The sequence below is a fragment of the Gossypium hirsutum genome, chromosome A11, assembly GCF_007990345.1.
Source record: "Gossypium hirsutum isolate 1008001.06 chromosome A11, Gossypium_hirsutum_v2.1, whole genome shotgun sequence".
Taxonomy (NCBI): Eukaryota; Viridiplantae; Streptophyta; class Magnoliopsida; order Malvales; family Malvaceae; genus Gossypium; species Gossypium hirsutum.
The window spans coordinates 117241422-117262081 of record NC_053434.1 but is presented as its reverse complement, the minus strand read 5'-3'; the positions used below and the strand labels follow the sequence as shown (position 1 = coordinate 117262081).

The window sequence follows — 20660 nt, the reverse complement described above, 5'->3', positions numbered from 1 at the left end:
TAATATTAAAGATATATACATAAAATAGTATAATATATATACATAATATAGAATTTAAAATATACCTAATATATTAAAAGAATATATATAATATAATATTAAGAAATATAATAATAACAAAAAAAAGGAGAGAGAGGGAGAGGGTGGATGATTTTCGGCCACAAGGTCGGCCATCGTCCGGTCGCCGGACCGCCGCCGGCTCCACTATACACGGCAGCCGGACCTCAAAAAAACTTTTTAGATAAAAATGGGTAAGCTTCCTCCTTTTATTTTTTTTTTACTTTCGTATAAAAGAAACAAAATAAGATTGAAAAGAAAACAATAAGTAAACAAATAACTTAAAATGAGAATAAACAAAGAAACCTCTTTTGCTTTGATCTTTGATTAATCTTCAAAAAAAACTAGCTTCTCCAAAAACTAGCCTTCACAATAACTCTTCTCCTTAATTACTTTAAAAAGAAACCTCTCCAAAAATCCTTTACAATAACTTTCTCTCCCAAAAACTCTCCAAAAAAAAATCCCCCCATATACAAAATATGAGAAGGCTTATATAGCCATTTACAAAATATTTTTTTATTGTTTATGTCTTCATTTGTAGGTACAAGTGGTGGTGGAGCAAGTGTGGTTAGTGGAGTAGGTGGTGGAAAAGGAGTGGCTAGTGGAGTTGGTGGTGGAAAAGGTGTGGCTAGTGGGTTTTGATGTAAATGGGCTAAAATTGTCCTACAACATATAGAATCTATTCAACTTGTTTAAATGTATTACGTAAATCAACTAGATTAAATTGTCAAAAAAGAAGAAGCCAAAAAAGGTATCTTTGTTCTAAAGTGATCCCAATTGGCCACTATAGGGAAAGAGAAAAGTAACACTTTCCTTCCAAATCCTGATTAGCATATATATAAAAACCCTTTTCAACTCTTGATGGAAATTAATACACATTTTGCTTCCAACACACATAATTGTTCTTTCATCTTCTCTTACAATGGGAAATGGGTTTCCTAGGTTTTGTTGGATTGTGTTGTCTTGGATTTTGATCGTAAGCATTCAACAGGTTCAACTGAGTGAACCACAAGCCGCAGCTGTTGGCTGTGATTATTTCCAAGGGAGTTGGGTTTTCGACAAAACTTACCCTCTTTACAACACCATGGATTGTCCATTCATTGAGAAAGAATTCGATTGCCAAGCCAATGGCCGACCTGATCAACTTTATCTCAAATATAGATGGAAGCCAAATGATTGTATGCTGCCAAGGTAATGAAGTTCTTCTATTTTTTATTATTGAATCTTGGTTCAGGTGGTTCATATAATTATTTTTAAGAGGTGGTATTCAACTAATTTAAATATTCGAACGTCTTTTATTCTCATATTAACGTGTCAGCAAATAATAAAAATTGAATCTTAAATTTATTGAATATCACTTTTTAAAAATAATTAATTGTGTTTTTTTTAAAATTAATAAATTCATTACTGAATTTGAAGAAAAAGTTTTGGTGAAATCTACCTATCGTTCCAACTCCTAAGTGATAATTAGCACAGACCTTTTACCTATAAAGGTCCAATAATTTCTGTATAAAAGGGAAAGTTTTATTTAATTATAAGGTAGTTGATCTTTTTTTTTTCCTCTTTTTACTTAATTATTGATCAATTTACACCATTAAAAGTAGTCCGAGTTTTTGTAATAATATCATGGAGACTTATGTATTAGGAGTTAAATTGTATTTTGCCTTATTTAATCAAAAAATGAGCAAATTAATCCTTGCAATATGAGTTAAATTTTCATTCATTTTTACTATTAAAAAATAGAGTGGCTAAAGTGTAATTTTACCATTTCTAATTTAAATTTTTTAAATTTCAAATGGATAATTTTCCATTTTAAGGAGGTCGGGGCCCTACCAACCCCTAGATACGCCACTATGGCATGCCATATGTAACTCATGTCAACAAACATGAACCCGTTTTTAACAGTTAAAATGAATGATTTTTTTAGCAGGAGGACTAGTTTGCTCTTTAATCTAATATATAGTGATTAATTTTCTTATTTTTTGAGTAGAGGGAACAAAATGCAATCCGATTCCTAATACAAGGTCCTCCATGTCTTTCATCATTACTCAATTATTTGTCACCAAAAGTTATATATGTTCAAATATAAATACAATAAAACATACATGTAGTTATTAAACATATCATGCTAATGTCACTGTTTCTTCTTTATCCAAAATTATTGGATTTATGAATTTCGAATTTCAACTTTTCTAGAGAATAAGAAAATCCCATGAAACTTCCTTTTAAGTAAAACGTGTGTTTAAAATCTTGAACTAGGTTTTTGCAGCAATAGAATTTCACAAGCTGTTTTTTGATACATGAGATGTGAATCTCAAAATTTTAGGGTTTCTGATCTTATATATTTTGGATCCAGATTTAATGCTAAGGATTTGTTGAGAAAGTTGAAAGGGAAGAAAATGATGTTCATTGGGGATTCACTAAGCTTGAATCAATGGCAGTCTCTAACATGCATGTTGCATGCATTTTTGCCACAATCAAACTACACTGTTCACAGAGAAGGGAACCTTTCTACCTTTTATTTGCCTGTGAGTTGCCAAATCTAGTAGCTATTTTATTTCCTTCTTATATTTAAACCTTTTCAATGTCACCTTTAGAAGGTAGCTGCATGAATCAAATGAGTTAAATCAAATAGACTAATTACTATTGTTTGGCAAAAATACCGAGTAGACCTTTTTAAAAATAGTTATTAAACTTTTATTACAATAAAATAAGCAGGGGTGAATCTAAATTTTTTTTTAGCCTGATAGAAATTTAATTATAATTTTTTCATAGATCAAAATATAAATTTATTATGTATTAATTTATAATTTCATTATTTTTAAAGGGACTAAACAGAAATCATTTCATTTTTATAGGGGCTAAAGTACAATTTTACTATATATTAATTTATAAGGAAAAATTTTTATGGGGGCCGAAGTACAATTTTACTATATATTAATTTATAATTTCTCTTGTTATAAAATAACTAAATTAAAAACTTTTCTTTTTTTGGGGGGGCCAAGGCCCCTGCCCACCCCTTTCAGATTCACCTCTGAAAATAAGTCATTAAACTTTAATTTATATATCGATATCCAAATAAATCATAACATTTTATTTATACTCAAAATAAAAATTAACATAAATAAAGGTGAGAGAGCAGCCTTGGCCTATTGGTTAAAATAAAAATTTTCATTTAGGCCTAGAGGTAAAGTCAAAAAATCGTTTTAGGGGATCGGAAATGAATAATAAATTTTTGGGAGAACAAATTACAATTTTATCATTATATCAATTTATAATTTCATAAATTTTGAAAAGATTAAAAGACAATTTTATCAACTTTCGAGGTTGTCTACTCCCCTGAGTTGGCCTCTATTGAAAATTAATAATTCTATATAAGCCTTTTCCATGCAAAAATATAGCTTTCCTAAATTTATAATTTTAACTCGACCCCTTAATATAAAATTCGTTGCTTTGCCCCTTATATTAAATCAAAAGATAGAAACTTATTATGTTACTTTTTTTTGCTCGATCGAATTATTACACATTTTAAGCATTTGCAAATAATGTTACAATCTGCAAAATGCAACAATCCCCCACGAAACTGTCTCACCCCCAAGTACAAAACACCAAAATCTCAACCCGATAAAATCATAATTTCATACCACTAGACCCCAAAAAACCCCTATGTTATTCTACTCTCTAAAAAATGTGTAAAAGCAAACTATTTCAAGGACTTTTTTGGTAGTTTGCACTTATAGTTGGTATTAGTTAGAATTAAGTGCCAAGATTAAGTTTCTTTTTAAATATGTAGTTGGTTAAGCAATTTAATAAAAGTGGAAATTTAGACCCCTAAGTTATACCCTTCATGCATTTGGACAATTGTGTTGAGCCAAAAAAAAAATTGCAGGAGTATGAAGTTTCCTTGATGCTATCACGCAATGCATTTCTTGCGGACATTGTCCAAGAAAATATAGGCACCGTTTTGAAGCTTGATTCCATTAAAAACGGCGAATCATGGAAAGGATATGACTTTCTCATCTTCAATACCTGGCATTGGTGGCTCCACACTGGAAGAAAACAACCGTAAGCAAAACATAATTTCAGTAATTAAAACCCAATTTTTTAATTGCATCCCCGAGTAGATTTGTAAACAAATACAATACTCGAATTGGGTTGGGTTTGAACCGGAATATGATTCCTATAGTTCTGATTAGATCTGTTCAAAAATTAATTATTTATCTAAGTCTGAAAGTTCAATTGAAATTTGGAAGGGTTTAGATAAAAATATCAGACTTTATAAATAAGCTTGAGCAAAAAAATTAAACCTATTTTTAATATGTGTTAAGTTTAAGCTCAAAAAAGTTAAGGATCGAGACATGTTGATGAACTTAAAATGAGTTTGCGATAACTATTTACAAATATTAGTATGTTGGGGAAAAATTTTAAGCCATTGTTTGACCCAATTAAACTTAGGCAAACATTAAGTGTATTAATATCATGCTTAAAAGTTAAAACTGATTCAAACCGAACCCAACCCATAATCACTTCTAGTTCTGATTAGTTTGACCCAATTTTTTATTTTTTTAAATACTTATAAAATCTCTTATCTAATTATATTTATATTTGAGCAAAAAAATGATGTATGTATGTATGTATGTATGTAACTTGAAAATGAATTGGATATTAGATGGGATTTCATTGAATCAAGAGGAAAGGTGAAGAAAGACATGGATCGTATGGCTGCATATAGAGAGGCACTAAGAACATGGTCAAAATGGGTGGATTCCAATGTTAACACTACAACTACCCAGGTGTTTTTTCAAGGCATTTCTCCCACTCATTTCAAGTAAGCTTTAGCTCTTCTCTTCTCTTCTCTTACCATTTGCATTAACTTCCTTGTTCTTGTTTTACTTAAAAGAAATAGAATTATGAAAAAAATTGAAAGCCATTTTTCTCCGATAGAACTTAATCCATTTTAATCCCATTAGATTTGGTTCAAATTAGAGGTGTTTATAAGTTTGTGAGTCAATCGACTTAATCCCCTTTAAACTGCACTTGAAGTTAAGTTTTTAAGTTTCGAGCCAGATTAGCCTTACTTGTTTTATTAGTTAAAGAAAACTATTTTTAATTGTTTTTTAAACAATGAAAATGGACCATTTAGGCAAGCTCGAGTTTGGAAATCGAGCTTAAACTTGACTTAGTCCATAAACACCTGTAGTTGAAGGAAACTCATTTGTCATAAAAGCAAAATTACTTTTATGATTAGAGACATTAATGGACCTGAACTTAAATTTTCTTTTGGGTTTAAGCTTGGTTCGAGTCGAAAACTCGTGTTGTTTAAAATATTTTCAATATATTATTATTTAAAATATTTCATAAATATTTTCAAGATGAAATATGTGTAAGAATCATAAATTCAAGCTGTAGTGTTTCCTCATATATATATATATATATATATATAAATTATGAATCACTCTAGATATCTCAAAGAGAAAATGACAGTTCATTGACATCTATTTAAAGATTTTTTTTTTTAAATAAAAATGAACAAGTCTCTTACGTTATCCATATATTATATGTGGATGTACAATTATAAACTTCATCTCATACAATTTGGTATTTTGATCCACAATTTTGACAGTGGCAAAGAATGGAATGGTACCAAAGCAACAACTTGCACACATCAAATCAGACCGGCTACCGATTTAACATACGAAAGTGGTCCACCTCCGGAAGTGATGATCGTAAAGGAAGTGCTAAAAAACATGTCGACACCGGTGGTTTTGCTCGACATAACCAGATTATCACAGCTGAGGAAAGATGGTCACCCATCAATTTATACTGGTCTAAAAGGAAATGATTGTAGTCATTGGTGCCTAGCTGGTGTTCCTGATACATGGAATGAAATCTTATATGCAATTCTTACAAGTAGGAAAACTTAATTCAAGATTATAAGATAATTTTTTTTTCAATTTAATGTATTTAGTTAATAAAAAAATTAATTTCCCATTAATAGATGAAAAATTTTAAATTTAATATTTTTTTACCCAAATCCAAATTAGGTCAAGCTCAAACCAATGAAAAACTTATAATGTTACAGGCTAATTTTGACCCACCAAATTCCAAACCTAAATTGAATCAAACAACCCAAAACCTTTAACCCATCAGACCTACTTAAACCCATTTACACTAAACTCACCCCATTACATTAGCCCAAAACCAAACTCAAACTAATTAAAAAAAAAACCTAGCAGCCCAACCTAATCCTAGCCCAAACAAAATTAGAAAAAGAAAAAACCCTAGCCTTCCCTTAAGTTAAGCCGCCGCTCCTAGCCTCTGCCACCACCAACTCCTCTGATGCCTCTGCCACCACCCACCGCCACTTGCTCCAGCAACTTACATCTGCAAAAGGAAGGAAAAGACGACAAATAAGAGAAAAAGACTTGTACAATGGCTATAAAAGCCGATTTAGAACCTTGTAAAAAATGGGGGCAATTCATGAATAAAAATCATAGTTTTAAACGCAAAAACAAGTGACTCCAAACCACCAAAGTAGAGAACAACACTAAAACAGAGGATAACCAAAAGCAAGAAAAATATAGAAACGAAAGAAGGTGGTTTGCATCCTTTTCTTTTTTTTCTTTCTTTCGAATCTTTTTCTTTCTTTCTTTTTTGTTTTTTTTCTCCTTTTATATACATATACATATGTATTATTAAAAAAATAAAAACAAAAAAATTACCTTTTGAACTTCGGGCCACCGTGTGCGGTGGCCGACGACGGTGGCCGGTGCGGTGGCAGTGACCGGAGCTCCCATCTGAGATTGACTGGAGAGGGTAGAGGATGAGAGAGTTTGAGAGAGGGAGTTTAGTTTTTTTTTTATGAAATAGGAAAATGAATTTTTTTTATAAAGTTAGGTCTTTTATAGCCTCCCAAAATGACGTCGTTTTGGGGGCTACCTTTTAAACCCAAAACGATGTTGTTTTACTTGACCCGGATTTGACCCGACCCAATAGGCTGAGATCCACGTGTTTTTCATTGGAGGGGCTAATTTCACTTTTAGCCCCTCCACTTTTTTATGGTGTTGCAATTAGATTTATTGTGTTTTTAATTTGGCCCCATGATTTTGTTTCATGTTCATTTTGGTCCTATCTTAAGTGCAGTGTTTTGGAAGGAAGGAAAAATCTCCGTTTTAGTCCCCTATTTTATTCGCGCACTTCAAAAGGGTCCCTATTCTCATTTTTTATTTCAATCTCGCCCCAAGCCTTTTGTTTTTAATTCGATTCGATCCTTTTTAATCACTTTATTATTAAAATTAATTATTTTAGCATTATTATTATTAGTACTATTCATATATTATCATTATTGTTACTATACTATTATTTATCTTCGTATTATTGTTATTTCTTTACTTTTATTTTATATTATTAGTTTTTACTATATTAGTATTAGTTTTAGCTTCAATTAATATTTTTAACATGCACATATATATATATATACTTTTATGTAACATTATTAATAATTGTTTTTTAAATATTGTTATTATTTTTAATACATGCATATATATTTTGTGTATATTCTTTTTAATAGATATTATGTATATATTTTTGTATATTATTTTTAACTTTATATTATGTATATATTTTTAATATTATATTTTTATATATATTATGTACATATTTCGAATACTATATTATTATTATTATTATTATTTATATATATTATCTCATGTATATATATTTTTGATAACTATATTATATATATATTTTTAATACCATATTATGTACGTATTATTATTATATCTATTTTTATCCCTATTATATTTATTGTTAATACTAGTACATACATTTTATTATATGAGTATATATACTTTTATATATAGTATTATTTTCATACATCATTATATTTAGTATTATACCTATTATTTTCACTATTATCACTTATTATTTTATTTTAATATCATTATGTATATATTTTAACATTACTAGTTATATATTTACTATCTTAGGTATATACTTCAAACACTATATATAGTATATTTCCAACACTATTACTATATATATATATTACGTACATACTCTTAATATCACTATTATGTATATATATTCATTGTTTTTATTTCTTGTTTGAAACTATTATTACGTTTAATATATCGCATGCATTATCATTGTTTTTTATATTATGGTCATTTTTATTATCATATTTAATATTTGCTTCGATGTATTTCCAATGCGGTTCTTACCCATTCTGTATTAGTTTGCTTATCTTATTATATTATTAGCATGTCATTATTTATATATTTTTTATTTTTATTTTTTTATTGTAAATATTGTTTTTTTTTGTTTTTTTTTTATCTTTATCCTAGGATTCTTATATTATATGTTAACATTTGTCGCTCATCATATCATCGTTTGTACCGTTTATTTACTTATGATTTTTTTTTAAATATTTGATTCATTTTTATTAATTTCAATAAGCAAGGCAACGTATCGATTTAACATTAAGTCATCGATTTCATCGCTATTTTGGGTGAACATCAATCGACTCGTGTTAAAACGGTATGTCCTTCTCAAAAAAACCAAAAAATTAAAAATTCTCGTGTTTTAATCGGATCACGATTAAATGCTACATTGAACTCGTATTTTTGAAAATTAAGACAACACATTTTTAACGAGATACCAATTTTGGGCGTCGCGAGGGTGCTAATACCTTCCTCGTGCGTAACCGACTCTCGAACCCTATTTTTCTCTGGATTTTCTCGTAGACCCAAATTTGGCCTTCATTTTTGTTTAAGAATAATTTTTTTCTTAAAAAAGATGATTTATTAGGTGTCCGATCACACCTAGAAAAAAGATCGGTGGCGACTCCTTTTTTTTTAAAATCAAACTTTGGTTTTCAAGTTTTCACTAAATCGCCACAATTAGCGACCGAAAGCAAAGCAAAAATTTTACGTCGCTACATATAATATTATTCATAATAATATTAAAAAAATTAGATTTTTTATTAATATTATATATTTTAATAATTAATTTTAAATATTTTTATTAATAAATAGTGTCGAAACCATTTTTTTGAAAACAGAGTATCGACTTAGGAAATGAAAATGAAAGAACGGGAGTCGTCACCAATCCTTTTTTTCGATGAGGTGTGATCGGATCACCTTAAATTAATCATTTTAATAAAAGTTAAGATTTACTAAAATGATAATTTTTGGTCTACGAAAAATCAGAAAACGAGTTCGGGAGTCGGTTACACATGAGGAAGGATTAGCACCCTCGATACGCCCAAAATTGGTACCTAGTTGATTAATTAGTGTCTTAGTGTCGAAAATTTGAAAACTTGAAAGACTTTCAAAAATGATCCCTCTTTTTTTGTAAAAAAAAACACTCGAATGTTAAAGACCTTCTCATCTCGAAGTAATAAAATGTCACATCCAGTAAGTTAGGACACGACATCTCGAACTTTGAGAATGAGCTTGCCTTTTATTTAAAATTCGTGTATTTTAACTTTTTTAAAAGGATATTCGATTATTTAGGGTAAACGAGAAAGATCGAAAACTAGTAAGTTAGGGCACATTTTCTTGAATTTCCAAATACCGAATAATGCCTCTATTTACAAAAATTCTTATCTCGAGGTAACAAGATACCATATCCAGTAAGTTGGGCCACGACACCTCGAATCTCAGAGAGTAAGTCTTTATTCAAAACTCGTATTGCGATTTTAAAAGAATATTCCGTAATTTAGGTTAAATGAGAAAAATCGAAACTCAGTAAATTAGAACACGATTTTCTCAAAGTCCCAAATATGGAGTATCGCTTTTTATGAAAAAGTTATTTGCGTCGGGTAAAGGTTAATACAACATAAGTTTGTAATAATAAGATAAAGAATGCATAAACAAATATAAATTTCAGTATTGGCATGGCATAACAGAATAAACATGAACACGAATGTGAACGATAATGATGATAAGAGCAAAAATAAAATAAATGATCAAAACAAATAAAAAAGGAAATAATGAATAAGCTAAGAGATGTTCAAAATTAAAAGGAACTAGTGGTAAATAAATAAATAAACATTATGTAAAACTAAAAAATGATAGTATAGCAATGATAATAATAATATTAATAGTAATAATAAAAGTAATAAGTATTTTAAAGTTTGGAATGATATATGAAAATGTATGTATGTATGTGTATATATATAAATAACGTGCAATGTGAGTGAAGAATAAAAATGAATGAGTGTGTTTATAGAGTAATAGGTAAAACATAATACAATAATAATATAATAGTAATAATAACAGTGCTAATAATAAAAATAATAAATAGTAATAGCAAAATAATGATATTAGTACGTAAATATAAATATAGATATCATATCTTAAAATATAATAGTAACAAAAATATAAATAAGCAAGAAATATAAATCAATAAATGAAAGCTAGATGAATAATAATATAGGTGTAAATATAATTGTAGCACCCCAAACCCGGCCCAGAAGTTATGGCCGGATCCGGCATGCCACATCAAAAACGTAAAAATAAAATAAAAATTTCCATTCTAAGTCCAGAAAATCGTACTTGATGTTCAAAAGATTAATTCATTAAGGGTTAAAGTGAATGGAAGCTGTGCACCAGGTAGGAAACCGGAAAAGAGGTGGTGAGTCCATCGGACTGCTTAAGTACCAAGCTCCATTCGGATCCAATCCTAGACATGCATACCGCCATTGCCACACCTTAACGTCATGGATATTTCTAAGAAACCGATTCGATTAAGTCATTTTTAGGAAAAGTGATTAATTTTGGAAAATACTTTCATTGCGGAAGCTTTGCTTGTTGTCGTGTTATTTTGAAATCAACTGTTGTTTTTGAAAACGCGCCCTAAAGCTATCCAATTTCAACAGTTAAAATAAGTATTACCTATCTTAGTAATAAATATTAAAAACCATCAAAAATAAATAAGCGGCCTTATTACATTTAAAAGCCCAAAACCTCAAACGTAATTAAAAGGATGTCCAGTTCACTAGAAGAAAATCAAACTTTCAGAATGGGTGGCCACTCCGAATTCCCTCACAGCTCCGAGCCCACTATGGTTGGGGATTTCCTGCGTGGATGAAAATAAAATGGGTGAGTTTGGGGAAACTCAGTGTGTAAGGAAAACCCATTCAAAGCCCAAGTCAGCTCAAGCCTATTGGGCCTAAGCCCATTCAGGTAACAGTGGTACTGGACCAAAGCCCTTTTCAGATTACAATAAACTGGGCCTTAGCCCCTTATTCAGATAACAGTATGGCCCATAGGCCCATTTCAAAATACATGCAACATCAATAAACATATGCAAGCCCATTTGGGGAGACTACTCAACCCACCAACTACTACACTCCACCCGTACCAGCCATACACTCCATGTGGGGAATAGCTCAACCCACCCAGCCCAACACTCCACAGTTGCAGCATTGCTGCTCAGTTAACAGTAAATTGAGGCAAAGCCTCCAGTATGTGGACAAGCCACTTTCAGTACTTCCTCCGTCAATATCCCAATCCCATGCATCAGATAATAACAACATGGCATACAGTAAATAACAACAGTCAAACATGCATTTAGGTCAATTTAACCCTAGGGGTATTTCGGTAATTTATCTACTATGGGTAAAACTATAAATTTTCCACTTTTAAAGGTATTTCAGTAATTTATCTATTTTAGGGTTTTTCATGCATATTCCTACTTTTCACGTACTAACAGAATCACGTACCGAGGGTTCTTACCGAATTGGGCCCGTTGGCCCATCATTCCAATTTTGGCCCATTAAGCCCAAAAATATCAAGGGCACAGAAATCATGCACTTTGCAGTCCAAATTTTGCAGCTTACCAAAAACATTAATCGATTTACCTCACGAGCATTCGCACACTCGCAAATCTATAAAATACCGGTTTTCGGCATTTCGGCTTTTCGACTTTTGCCGATCCAGACTAAGAAAGAGGGTGTTAGTTACACACCTGTTTGCGACGATATGCTGACGAGATCCACACACGAACCGCCTACAATTGGATTACTAACACGTTAATCTAACTATTCAAATACGAACTACGTATTAACCCCTTACAATATTCGGCCAACCACACCTACAGATCATAGTAAGCTTATAAGAAAACAATAAGCAACTCATTAACAAATTTTTGTCAATGTTTACCACATAATCATAATTTCACTGCAAGCTGTCTTCCTGAGCAACAGTCACTAAATTATTTATAACTGGAGCTATGAAACTCCAAATCAAGTTCCGTTAATTTTCCCTGAAAATAGACTCATATATCTTATATCCATAAAATTTTCAGAATTTTTGGTTTGGCCAATCAATACCAGATTTTTCTTAAAGTTTCCCATGTTTCACTGTTTGACTAATCTGACCACTCTTCATTACGAATCAAATTTCTCATTGTACAGAATTCAAAATATGTTCTCGTTTATTTCATTTGAAACTAGACTCAACAATATTTAATTACATAATTTATTCAGCTTCTAATTCATCTCCCACAATTTATGGTGATTTTCCAAAGTCACGTTACTGCTGCTGTCCCAAGCAGATTTATTACCAAATCACTCTTTCACACCTAACTTGCATGTTTGTTATTTAAACATGTATATCACCAACCAATCATCACATATCTATGATTTTACTTAAGTATAATCTCCATTTCATCATTTTAAAGCACAACATGTTAGCCGATTTTTCCCCTTAGCATCTAAGGCACATGCATGCTCATTTGTTTGGCTCAACTTCACCTATCTTCCATTTTTCATCAAAAGAACATGAAACAACAACCATTTCCTTCATTTTAATTCATGACTAAATGCTCACAACACAACTAAAAACCAAAATATGCTTCAAGAGTTAAAGTAAAATCAAGAAGAACTCATGAACATCAAGATAGAAGCAAGGTACCAAGAACTTGCCTTCAATTTTCCTCCTCCTAATGACCGAATACTCAAGAGCTTTCTCCTCTCCTTTCTCTTCTCTAACTTTCAGCTATGATGAACAAAGATGGACAAAGCTTTGTTCTTTTCACCCCTTTTTCTTTTAATAAAACTTCATATTTCATCCATTTAATTCTTTAATACAAAAGACATGAAATTCTTATCATGAAACATTTACCTAACCCATTATCATGGAACATTTACCTAACATATTATCAATTTGTACCATAAATTATGGATATCAAGTGCACATTTTGTCTACAACAACATGATGGCTGGCCACTTCATGTAAAATGGGAGGTTTGTCATGCAAATCCTCCTATTTTGCACTCCTATTTATTTGGTCACTTCAATTTAGTCTATAGCATTTTCAAACATTTTCACATAGGTCATATTTCATAATTTCACCCCCTTTTTCTTATCGAACAAAAATTAACTAAAATTGTCGGGTTCTATCTTAAGTTTGGGCTTTCTAGAGGCCCACTAACATAATTAAACCTATGCCAACATTTATAGGATTCCCGAAAATTGGGGCGTTACAATAATAATAGTACTAATACAATAGTAATAATAGAAGGGTGATAATCATGTATTAAATAGTAAAAGAAATAATAGTAACAGTAATTAAAAAAAGATAATAGTAATAGCAAAAATAACAATAATAATAATAAATAATGCTAAATTAAATAATAAAATAATAAGTAGATAAACTCAAAAAGAAAATATAATCATAAAAATAATAGCCATAATAATAATAGTAATAATAGTAATAATAAAATAAAGAATAACAATAATATATTGATAATAATAAAATCAGGTATAATAATAATAACAACAATAGTATAAAAAAATAATAGTAATAACGATAATAATAATAATAATAATAATAATAATAATAATAATAATAATGGTTATGGTGAAAATAATAGATTAAATGTAATAATAAGCAAATAAACAAAAAAATGGTTATAATTGTGATAATAATACGAAGTTACTAATATAATAATAGCAAATAAGTGAGCATGAAAATATAATATGATTATAGTAACAATAATATTAAATTAGTTGATGAAATAGCAAAAAGAACAAAAAGGGACCAAAATAAAAAGAAATGAACTCTAAGGGATAAATTATGAAAGAAAAGCTAGATTTTGGACTAAAACGAGACACGCATAAGGGAGGAGGGATTCATCAGGAAATATCCCTTGTCCCAAAACGCACAGTCCCTTGGGAGACTAAATCGAAACAAAGTGAAAATTAAAGAAAAAAATTAAAAGTAAAAAGGATTAGATTAAAACATGACAAAAATGCAGAAGGCCTTTAAAGGGTAAATAACTCGTTTAAAAAAAACGCGGATCTTTCAAGCGGGTCGGGTCGTGTGTGCGGGTAGAGATGAAACGACGTCGTTTTGCATCTGGGGCATAAAGCCCAAAACGGTACCGTTTTATCCATAGTATTTAAGTTATTTTCTCTCTTTTTTTTCTTCATTCTTATTCAAACAAAAACAGAGAACACCCCATTCCCTTTTCCCCTTTTTGGTTAGGGTTTCTAAACCCATTTTTGCCGCCGTCATCGTGGTTCTTTGAAGCCACCGAGGCTTCCACCGTCAACGGTGGTCAGGGCCATCAAGATCCAGGTGAGTTTTTTTATTTTTTTTCATTTTTTATTTAAAAACGATTCATAATGAAAATAATGAAATTAAACCCAAAAAATAAGAAAGAAAAAGGAATTAAAATCAACCTTTCTTTCTTATGTTGTTTTACTTTTTTTGATTTTCAATATACTTATCTAACAGTCTTTTTTCTTTTCTCCAAACAGAATAACAACCAAAGAAAATCAAAAACAAAAAATCCTCCCTCCTCCCTCAATTACCTTGAGATTGTGGCTTCATATCTCCTTTTACAACTTGTTCTTTTTTAATTTATTTGTCTTTTCCGTTGCAGGCAAGTGGGGCAAGTGGAGGTGCTGCCATGGCAGCTGGTGGCAGAGGTTAGGGGCGGCACTAAGGTCATGGGGCTAGGGTTTTTTGTTTAGATTTATTTAGGCTTGATTTTTGGTTGTTGGGCCTGAACGGATTTGACCCGTTACAAATAGTATTTAGGTCTGCCCAGCTCAATTTAAAAGATATTTAACTCAATATAAATTCAACATATTAAATATGTCAAAATAAGCAAAGGGAAAATCTAGAGTTGTAAGCTTTGCAACTTTAAATTGGACATGAAAGTTTTTTTTTTATTGGATAAATGCCACATTATTTTTTTAACAAAATTCCTTTATTTTATCAATTGAATTTAAATTATTATATTAATAAAATCATTTAATTTTTTAATTGTATTTCAACCTTTTACATAAAATAAAATTTTATCTTTTATCTTTTCATCATTTAATTTTTCACTTTTTAAAATCACCCTCAATTTCAAATATAAAAAATCTAAATTTGTTTGTGTTAAAAAAATCTAAATTTATTAATTACATCTAGACCTGTTCATGAGTCGGATCAGTCTTGTCAAAATTTTAAGTATGTTTGCTAGGCCCAGGTTTAGCCTAAAAAATAGACTTAAAATTTTTTTCAAGTTTAACTCTGATAAAATGTTAAAATCGGGCTTGACTAGGCCCACCTGAATTAATTTTTTATATAAAAAATTTTAAAAATAATACTTCAAAATATAAAAAATATTAAAATAAATATTTTTAATAAATTAAAAAATATTAAAAAATATTTATACTTAAATAAAATTAATAATGAAACAAGAGTTATATAATATCTAAATAATAATAATAAAATAATAACAAATAATAATAATAATTTTTTGTCTTTTTATTAATTCAGGTCAGACGGGCTTAAACTAAAAAAATTGTAACAACAACCTGAGTCTTGACCCGTTTTTTAAACGACGTTACTCATTTTCGGACTTATATTTGTACCAAAAAAATCAATGAGAACGGTAATTAACCCGGTTGAGTCGGAGCTCCATGACCCGAACAGCCTTTTATTTTTCAATTCTTCTTCGTTACGCAAAAAGGGCAAAAAAAAAAAAACCCAGCTCATGAAAATGGCATGGTCAAATACTCTGCTTCAGATTCACATCAAATCCCCTTCGAGCCCTTCTATCCATTTCCCACATTCCCTCCCAAAAAGATCCCCATTCCTTCTTAATCCTAACCCTATAAATCCCATTCCCAGATCCCTCAGAATGCAATTCCTTCACAGACCCAACGCTGTCCCACTCGTATCAAGAGCCATGGACATCATGCAATCGTCTCCTCCCACGTGGCAATCCGCAGTCCTCAGTAACCTCTTGATCTTCGTCGTCGGCACCCCACTTTTAGTGGCGGGGCTTTCTCTCTCCGGAATTTGTGCTGCGTTCTTGCTTGGCACTCTCACTTGGCGCGCTTTTGGCTCCCCTGGGTTTCTCCTCGTTGCTTCGTACTTCGTTATTGTGAGTTGCTAATAATATATTATGAATTGTAGCTGAATTATGGGATTTAAGTTGAATTTTGGAAATTGGGTTTTGATTTTGTATCCATCTGGTATTAAAAGTTAATTGCTTTGGAGAATTAGCTGTCATTGTTTGGTAGTATGGCAAGGAAAATAAACTTAATTTATGTCGAAAGGTTACTTTTTAATTAGTTAGCTATTCAAGTTTGATTAGTTGTATTTAGAGAAATTGATTGTACTGGGTGAAATGAGGTCAAAATATTAACAAAAGTTACTTGATGGTTTCTAGCATTTTAGCTGAAATAAAGTCCTGTATGAAATGATATAATATTTTAATTTTCTATTATGGCTTGTTTTCCTTGCAAAGTATGAATCTTGAATTAGTTCCTGCCTCCCTCTTCTAATTCTCCTTACCCATTTCTAGCTGAAAGTTAATTGAAATTCCATGTGATTTTGTGTTATAATTCCAGTTCATAATCTGAATGGAGACAATAATTTTGGCTGAAGGAGCTTTAAGCAGTGGGAAAAATCCATAATAATTTGTAATTCTCTAAATCTCTAAACAATCTTACATCTCTTTGTCATGCCTTTCAAACATAGTTGGTATAACTATGTTCAATTGTTTATTATGCTTAGCTATTGGTTTAATCATTTTTAATTTTTCATTCCCCCTGCTTCCCCAAAAAAAAAAGTTTGTCTGAGCAATGAGTCTTTCTCAAAATCAATTTCCAAGGCCATTTTATTTGATTATGACTTTGTGAGTAAATCATGTTTGTATTTGTTAGGGAACAGCAGTAACAAAAGTGAAAATGGCTCAAAAGGAGGCCCAAGGGGTTGCTGAGAAGAGGAAAGGAAGAAGAGGACCTGGGAGTGTAATTGGGTCCAGTGCTGCTGGTTGTGTATGTGCTGTTCTAACAATATATGGAGTTGGCGGAGAGGCATTTACACGTCTTTGGCGACTTGGTTTTATTGCTAGTTTCTGTACTAAGTTGAGTGATACAGTGTCAAGTGAGATTGGGAAAGCATATGGCAAAACAACGTAAGTAGTGCATCTCTGTTTGTTAATGTATAGGCACTTTAGATTAACTGTATTAATAATTCTCCTTAGTTCATTCTAAAGAAAGGATATGTCAAATCAAGTGGAATTTAGATCCCTTATGGTTCTTGCTATATTCGAGCGCTATCATTGTCATATATGCTGGTGATAAAGGTCTCTTTGACATCCTATATAGAAACAAAATTTGTGAGTGTTAATATTGCCTCAAATCTTTTTTTTCTTTAAAGGTTTATGTCAATTGCTACTTTTTTTTTTACTGTTAAACTACTCTTTAGAATTGCAAATATAAAGTGGGTGATGTGCCAAAATGAACAGGTACCTGGTGACAAACTTTCAGATTGTTCCTAGGGGAACAGAAGGAGCTGTCAGTGTTGAAGGAACTGTTGCTGGACTTCTAGCATCTATACTGCTTGCCACTATTGGTTGTCTATTGGGTGAGGTAGTACTTGCTATGTACTCATACCATGTGAATAATTTGTTCTGCCATTCATGATACCATTTTTTTTTAATAACAAGCATTATTGTGATCATTACAAAATGTTTACACCTTGTAAGAACCTGGAATTTTTTCTATTCTCTGCAACAATAGACTAATTGGTACTGACATGTCAAGAAAACAATACTGTTGGGTGGTGCTGAGATGGAATGATTTTGCAGATATAATTTGTTGAAGGTATATTTTAGATAGTTAAAGGTGTTTTTCAAAGGGAACTCTTAGCGAAATAGCAGATCATGATATATTTATAAATTGAATTTGACATCTCAGTTTAGGTGTGTACGACCTTTGTGAGCTTTATTTTGCTGGGAACTTAAATTTCAATTTAATATAGTTCAGGTATTACAATTTGGTAAATTGGAATTGGATAGTATTTTCAAGGGGAAGGAGAATTAAATTAGTTGAAACTGACTTTTATTGTTAGTGGTTTTTTGTATGTGAGTGGATGAGGTTGTCACTCTAGCCTTGCTGCATCTTTAACTAGGATTTTCTAAAAATTTTATATGTATCCCTAAGGTTATGGTGTTGTTCATAATATTGACGCCATAACCTCAATACACTTTCAAACTGAATATGATCTATAGCTTCTAGAGAATGCATAAATGAAATATGGGTATTTGAATTTATAGAGATGTTCTAAGCTTCTGTTTTTTGCTTTTTCATTTATCTTTGCAAGCAGATAAATGTTCCTGAGGTATTGATATGTGTAATAGCATCTCAGATTGCTAATCTTGGTGAGAGCATAATTGGTGCTGCATTCCAAGGGAAAGAAGGGTTTCGTTGGGTAAGGAATCATTTGAATAATAGGATGGTTTCTGTCATCCTGTTTTCTTAACCATTTTTTCTTAAATTAGTGCCTATGTATCTTCTAGATTTTAGTGTTACCGATGAATCAGGCTTGATTGTATACGAATGTATGGTTTGATGTGGTATATCGATGAGATGATTACATGTATATCATTTTGTGGACTCTCATTATGATTGGATCTGGCTGCACTCCTAAAACTGTAGCGAGGAAGAATTATATACCCACTGTTTCGGGGTAAAGAAGATCGAAGAGTAAATTTAGAGAGATCAACCTGTTATAAAACTGCCTGCTAAGGATTAATTCTAGTCTTAATTTTCATTCGATGAAAACGTGGTATTGTGCATGTAGTAGGCTGTTATGTTAGTCTGATTCTTCTTTTTATTTTGAAGTATCCATCTTCAACATATAGTCACACAAGAAATAGGAGATATGACCTTCAAGATACATGATAAACTCTAGCACGAATCTCTATCAGACACTTACCTGAATTTGAGCGAAAAATCTGGGTTGGCCATATATAAATCTGCCTAGGATCTATTATCTTTGCATTTTTATATGCTTTTCATTATGAGGCTGAAACTTGGATTCTTTTACCATATTGATTTTGGCTTTCATCTTGCAGCTGAACAATGATGCTGTTAATGTCATCAACATATCCATAGGCTGCATTTTGGCAGTCTTAATGCAACAACTACTCCAAAACTGGCAAATGTGAGTTCACCCCATCATCTCTTTTGCGATGTCAGGTAATTATTGCTGAGTTCATTGACACTGCAATCGACATATTGCAATGTGGGGAAAGAAAAAAAGAAGAAGAAAGAGAAAGTCTTCAATGTAATGCAAGAGATGAGCACAAAGGTGCAACAATTATAGCAATGATTTGGCTAACCTTGAAAGATTCTCAAATGATATGGAAAATCATTAGCATAACCATTTGTTCCATGAGTATATTTTAAAAAGGCTTATCTCTTTTATAGTCTTGGTATTCAAAGATGTATTTCTTTTATCTATCTCCAGTTAGAAATGAATCAGATGCTTTTTAAATTGCATTTCTTAACCAAAATCATTGGCTCTTTTTTATTGTTGTGAGCCGCACTGGATTTAGGGGTGTAATTGAAGCACAAGTTTGACATGAACTTTTATGTTCAAAGTTCAGCCTGAGTCCAAGCTTGAGTTCAATTAAGCCATTTGTGAATATATCAATCAATTGTTCCTTTGTAAAGACATGTCTAGTTTGGACTAAACCATCTTGGATTTTTTTTACAAGGTGAGAGTCAATCTCTATATGTTTCGTTCTCTCGTAGTATTCAAGGTTGGTAGCAATCTGAATTGTTGCTTGACTATAATAGAATAATATGATTGGTTCTACACCTTTAAATCCAAGTTCCTTCAGTAGTCCAGTCAACCAAACTAACTCAGCCATACTTCTATACTTTGCCTTTGCTGAAGATCGTGGTACTGCATTTTGTTTTGTTTTTCTCCAAGAGATTAAAGAATTTCCTAGCTTCACACAGAAACCCGTCACTAATCGCTTTGACATTGGACTTGAAGCGCAATTCGAATCACAATATGCTACAAGTTATGGAGGACCAACTACAGCACAGAATAAACCTTGTCCTGGATCCTTTTTAATGTATCTGACTATTCTAAGAGCAGCTTTATAATGCGACTTCTTGGGTCGTTGCACAAACTGACTGGATGCTATACCACAAACGTCATATCTAGCCTTGTATGAGTCAAGGACAAAAGCCTTCTAATAAGTCTTTGATATAATGAAACATCTGTCAATACCTCATCATCAGGATTCATTTGCACCATCTCATCATACTCTAGAGATGTCTAGTTTTGATT

At 31.3% G+C, this 20660-nt stretch overlaps 2 protein-coding genes and 1 long non-coding RNA gene across 5 annotated transcripts; 2 read left to right on the top strand and 1 right to left on the bottom strand.

The window, feature by feature from the left end:
* The first annotated feature begins 933 nt into the window (after positions 1-933).
* On the top strand, positions 934-6274 carry LOC121209418 (protein trichome birefringence-like 41). The gene is made up of 5 exons (XM_041080054.1): positions 934-1248; positions 2414-2585; positions 3947-4122; positions 4727-4885; positions 5681-6274. The coding sequence occupies exons 1-5, from the start codon at positions 980-982 to the stop codon at positions 5979-5981; spliced, it is 1077 nt and encodes a 358-aa protein (XP_040935988.1). The 5' UTR covers positions 934-979; the 3' UTR covers positions 5982-6274.
* Positions 6053-6972, bottom strand: LOC121209419 (uncharacterized). Its single transcript, XR_005904548.1, has 2 exons — positions 6780-6972; positions 6053-6441 (listed from the first exon to the last, which is right to left on the bottom strand). It is a non-coding gene; the product is annotated as an uncharacterized lncRNA (long non-coding RNA).
* Positions 6973-16023: 9051 nt separating this feature from the next.
* Positions 16024-19858, top strand: LOC107963913 (protein VTE6, chloroplastic). Of its 3 annotated transcripts, XM_016900473.2 has the most exons (6): positions 16024-16449; positions 16919-16990; positions 17234-17487; positions 17821-17944; positions 18681-18785; positions 19432-19858. In XM_016900473.2, the coding sequence occupies exons 3-6, from the start codon at positions 17258-17260 to the stop codon at positions 19522-19524; spliced, it is 552 nt and encodes a 183-aa protein (XP_016755962.2). In that variant the 5' UTR covers positions 16024-16449; positions 16919-16990; positions 17234-17257; the 3' UTR covers positions 19525-19858. The 3 variants fall into 3 exon arrangements, 2 of the variants coding, with proteins under 2 accessions (XP_016755962.2, XP_016755954.2); XR_005904547.1 differs by lacking the exon at positions 16919-16990 and having other exon boundaries at positions 17821-17939; positions 19432-19506; XM_016900465.2 differs by lacking the exon at positions 16919-16990.
* Positions 19859-20660: the final 802 nt, after the last annotated feature.

Bases quoted from the DNA above. Each gene is read 5' to 3' on its own strand.
- LOC121209418 (XM_041080054.1), top strand. From the start codon at position 980: ATGGGAAATGGGTTTCCTAGGTTTTGTTGGATTGTGTTGTCTTGGATT. The intron at 2,586-3,946 runs GTGAGTTGCCAA...AAAAAATTGCAG, and splicing joins TTTCTACCTTTTATTTGCCT to GAGTATGAAGTTTCCTTGAT. The intron at 4,123-4,726 runs GTAAGCAAAACA...ATTGGATATTAG, and splicing joins CACACTGGAAGAAAACAACC to ATGGGATTTCATTGAATCAA.
- LOC107963913 (XM_016900465.2), top strand. From the start codon at position 16,057: ATGAAAATGGCATGGTCAAATACTCTGCTTCAGATTCACATCAAATCC. The intron at 17,945-18,680 runs GTAGTACTTGCT...CTTTGCAAGCAG, and splicing joins TTGGTTGTCTATTGGGTGAG to ATAAATGTTCCTGAGGTATT. The intron at 18,786-19,431 runs GTAAGGAATCAT...TTCATCTTGCAG, and splicing joins GGAAAGAAGGGTTTCGTTGG to CTGAACAATGATGCTGTTAA.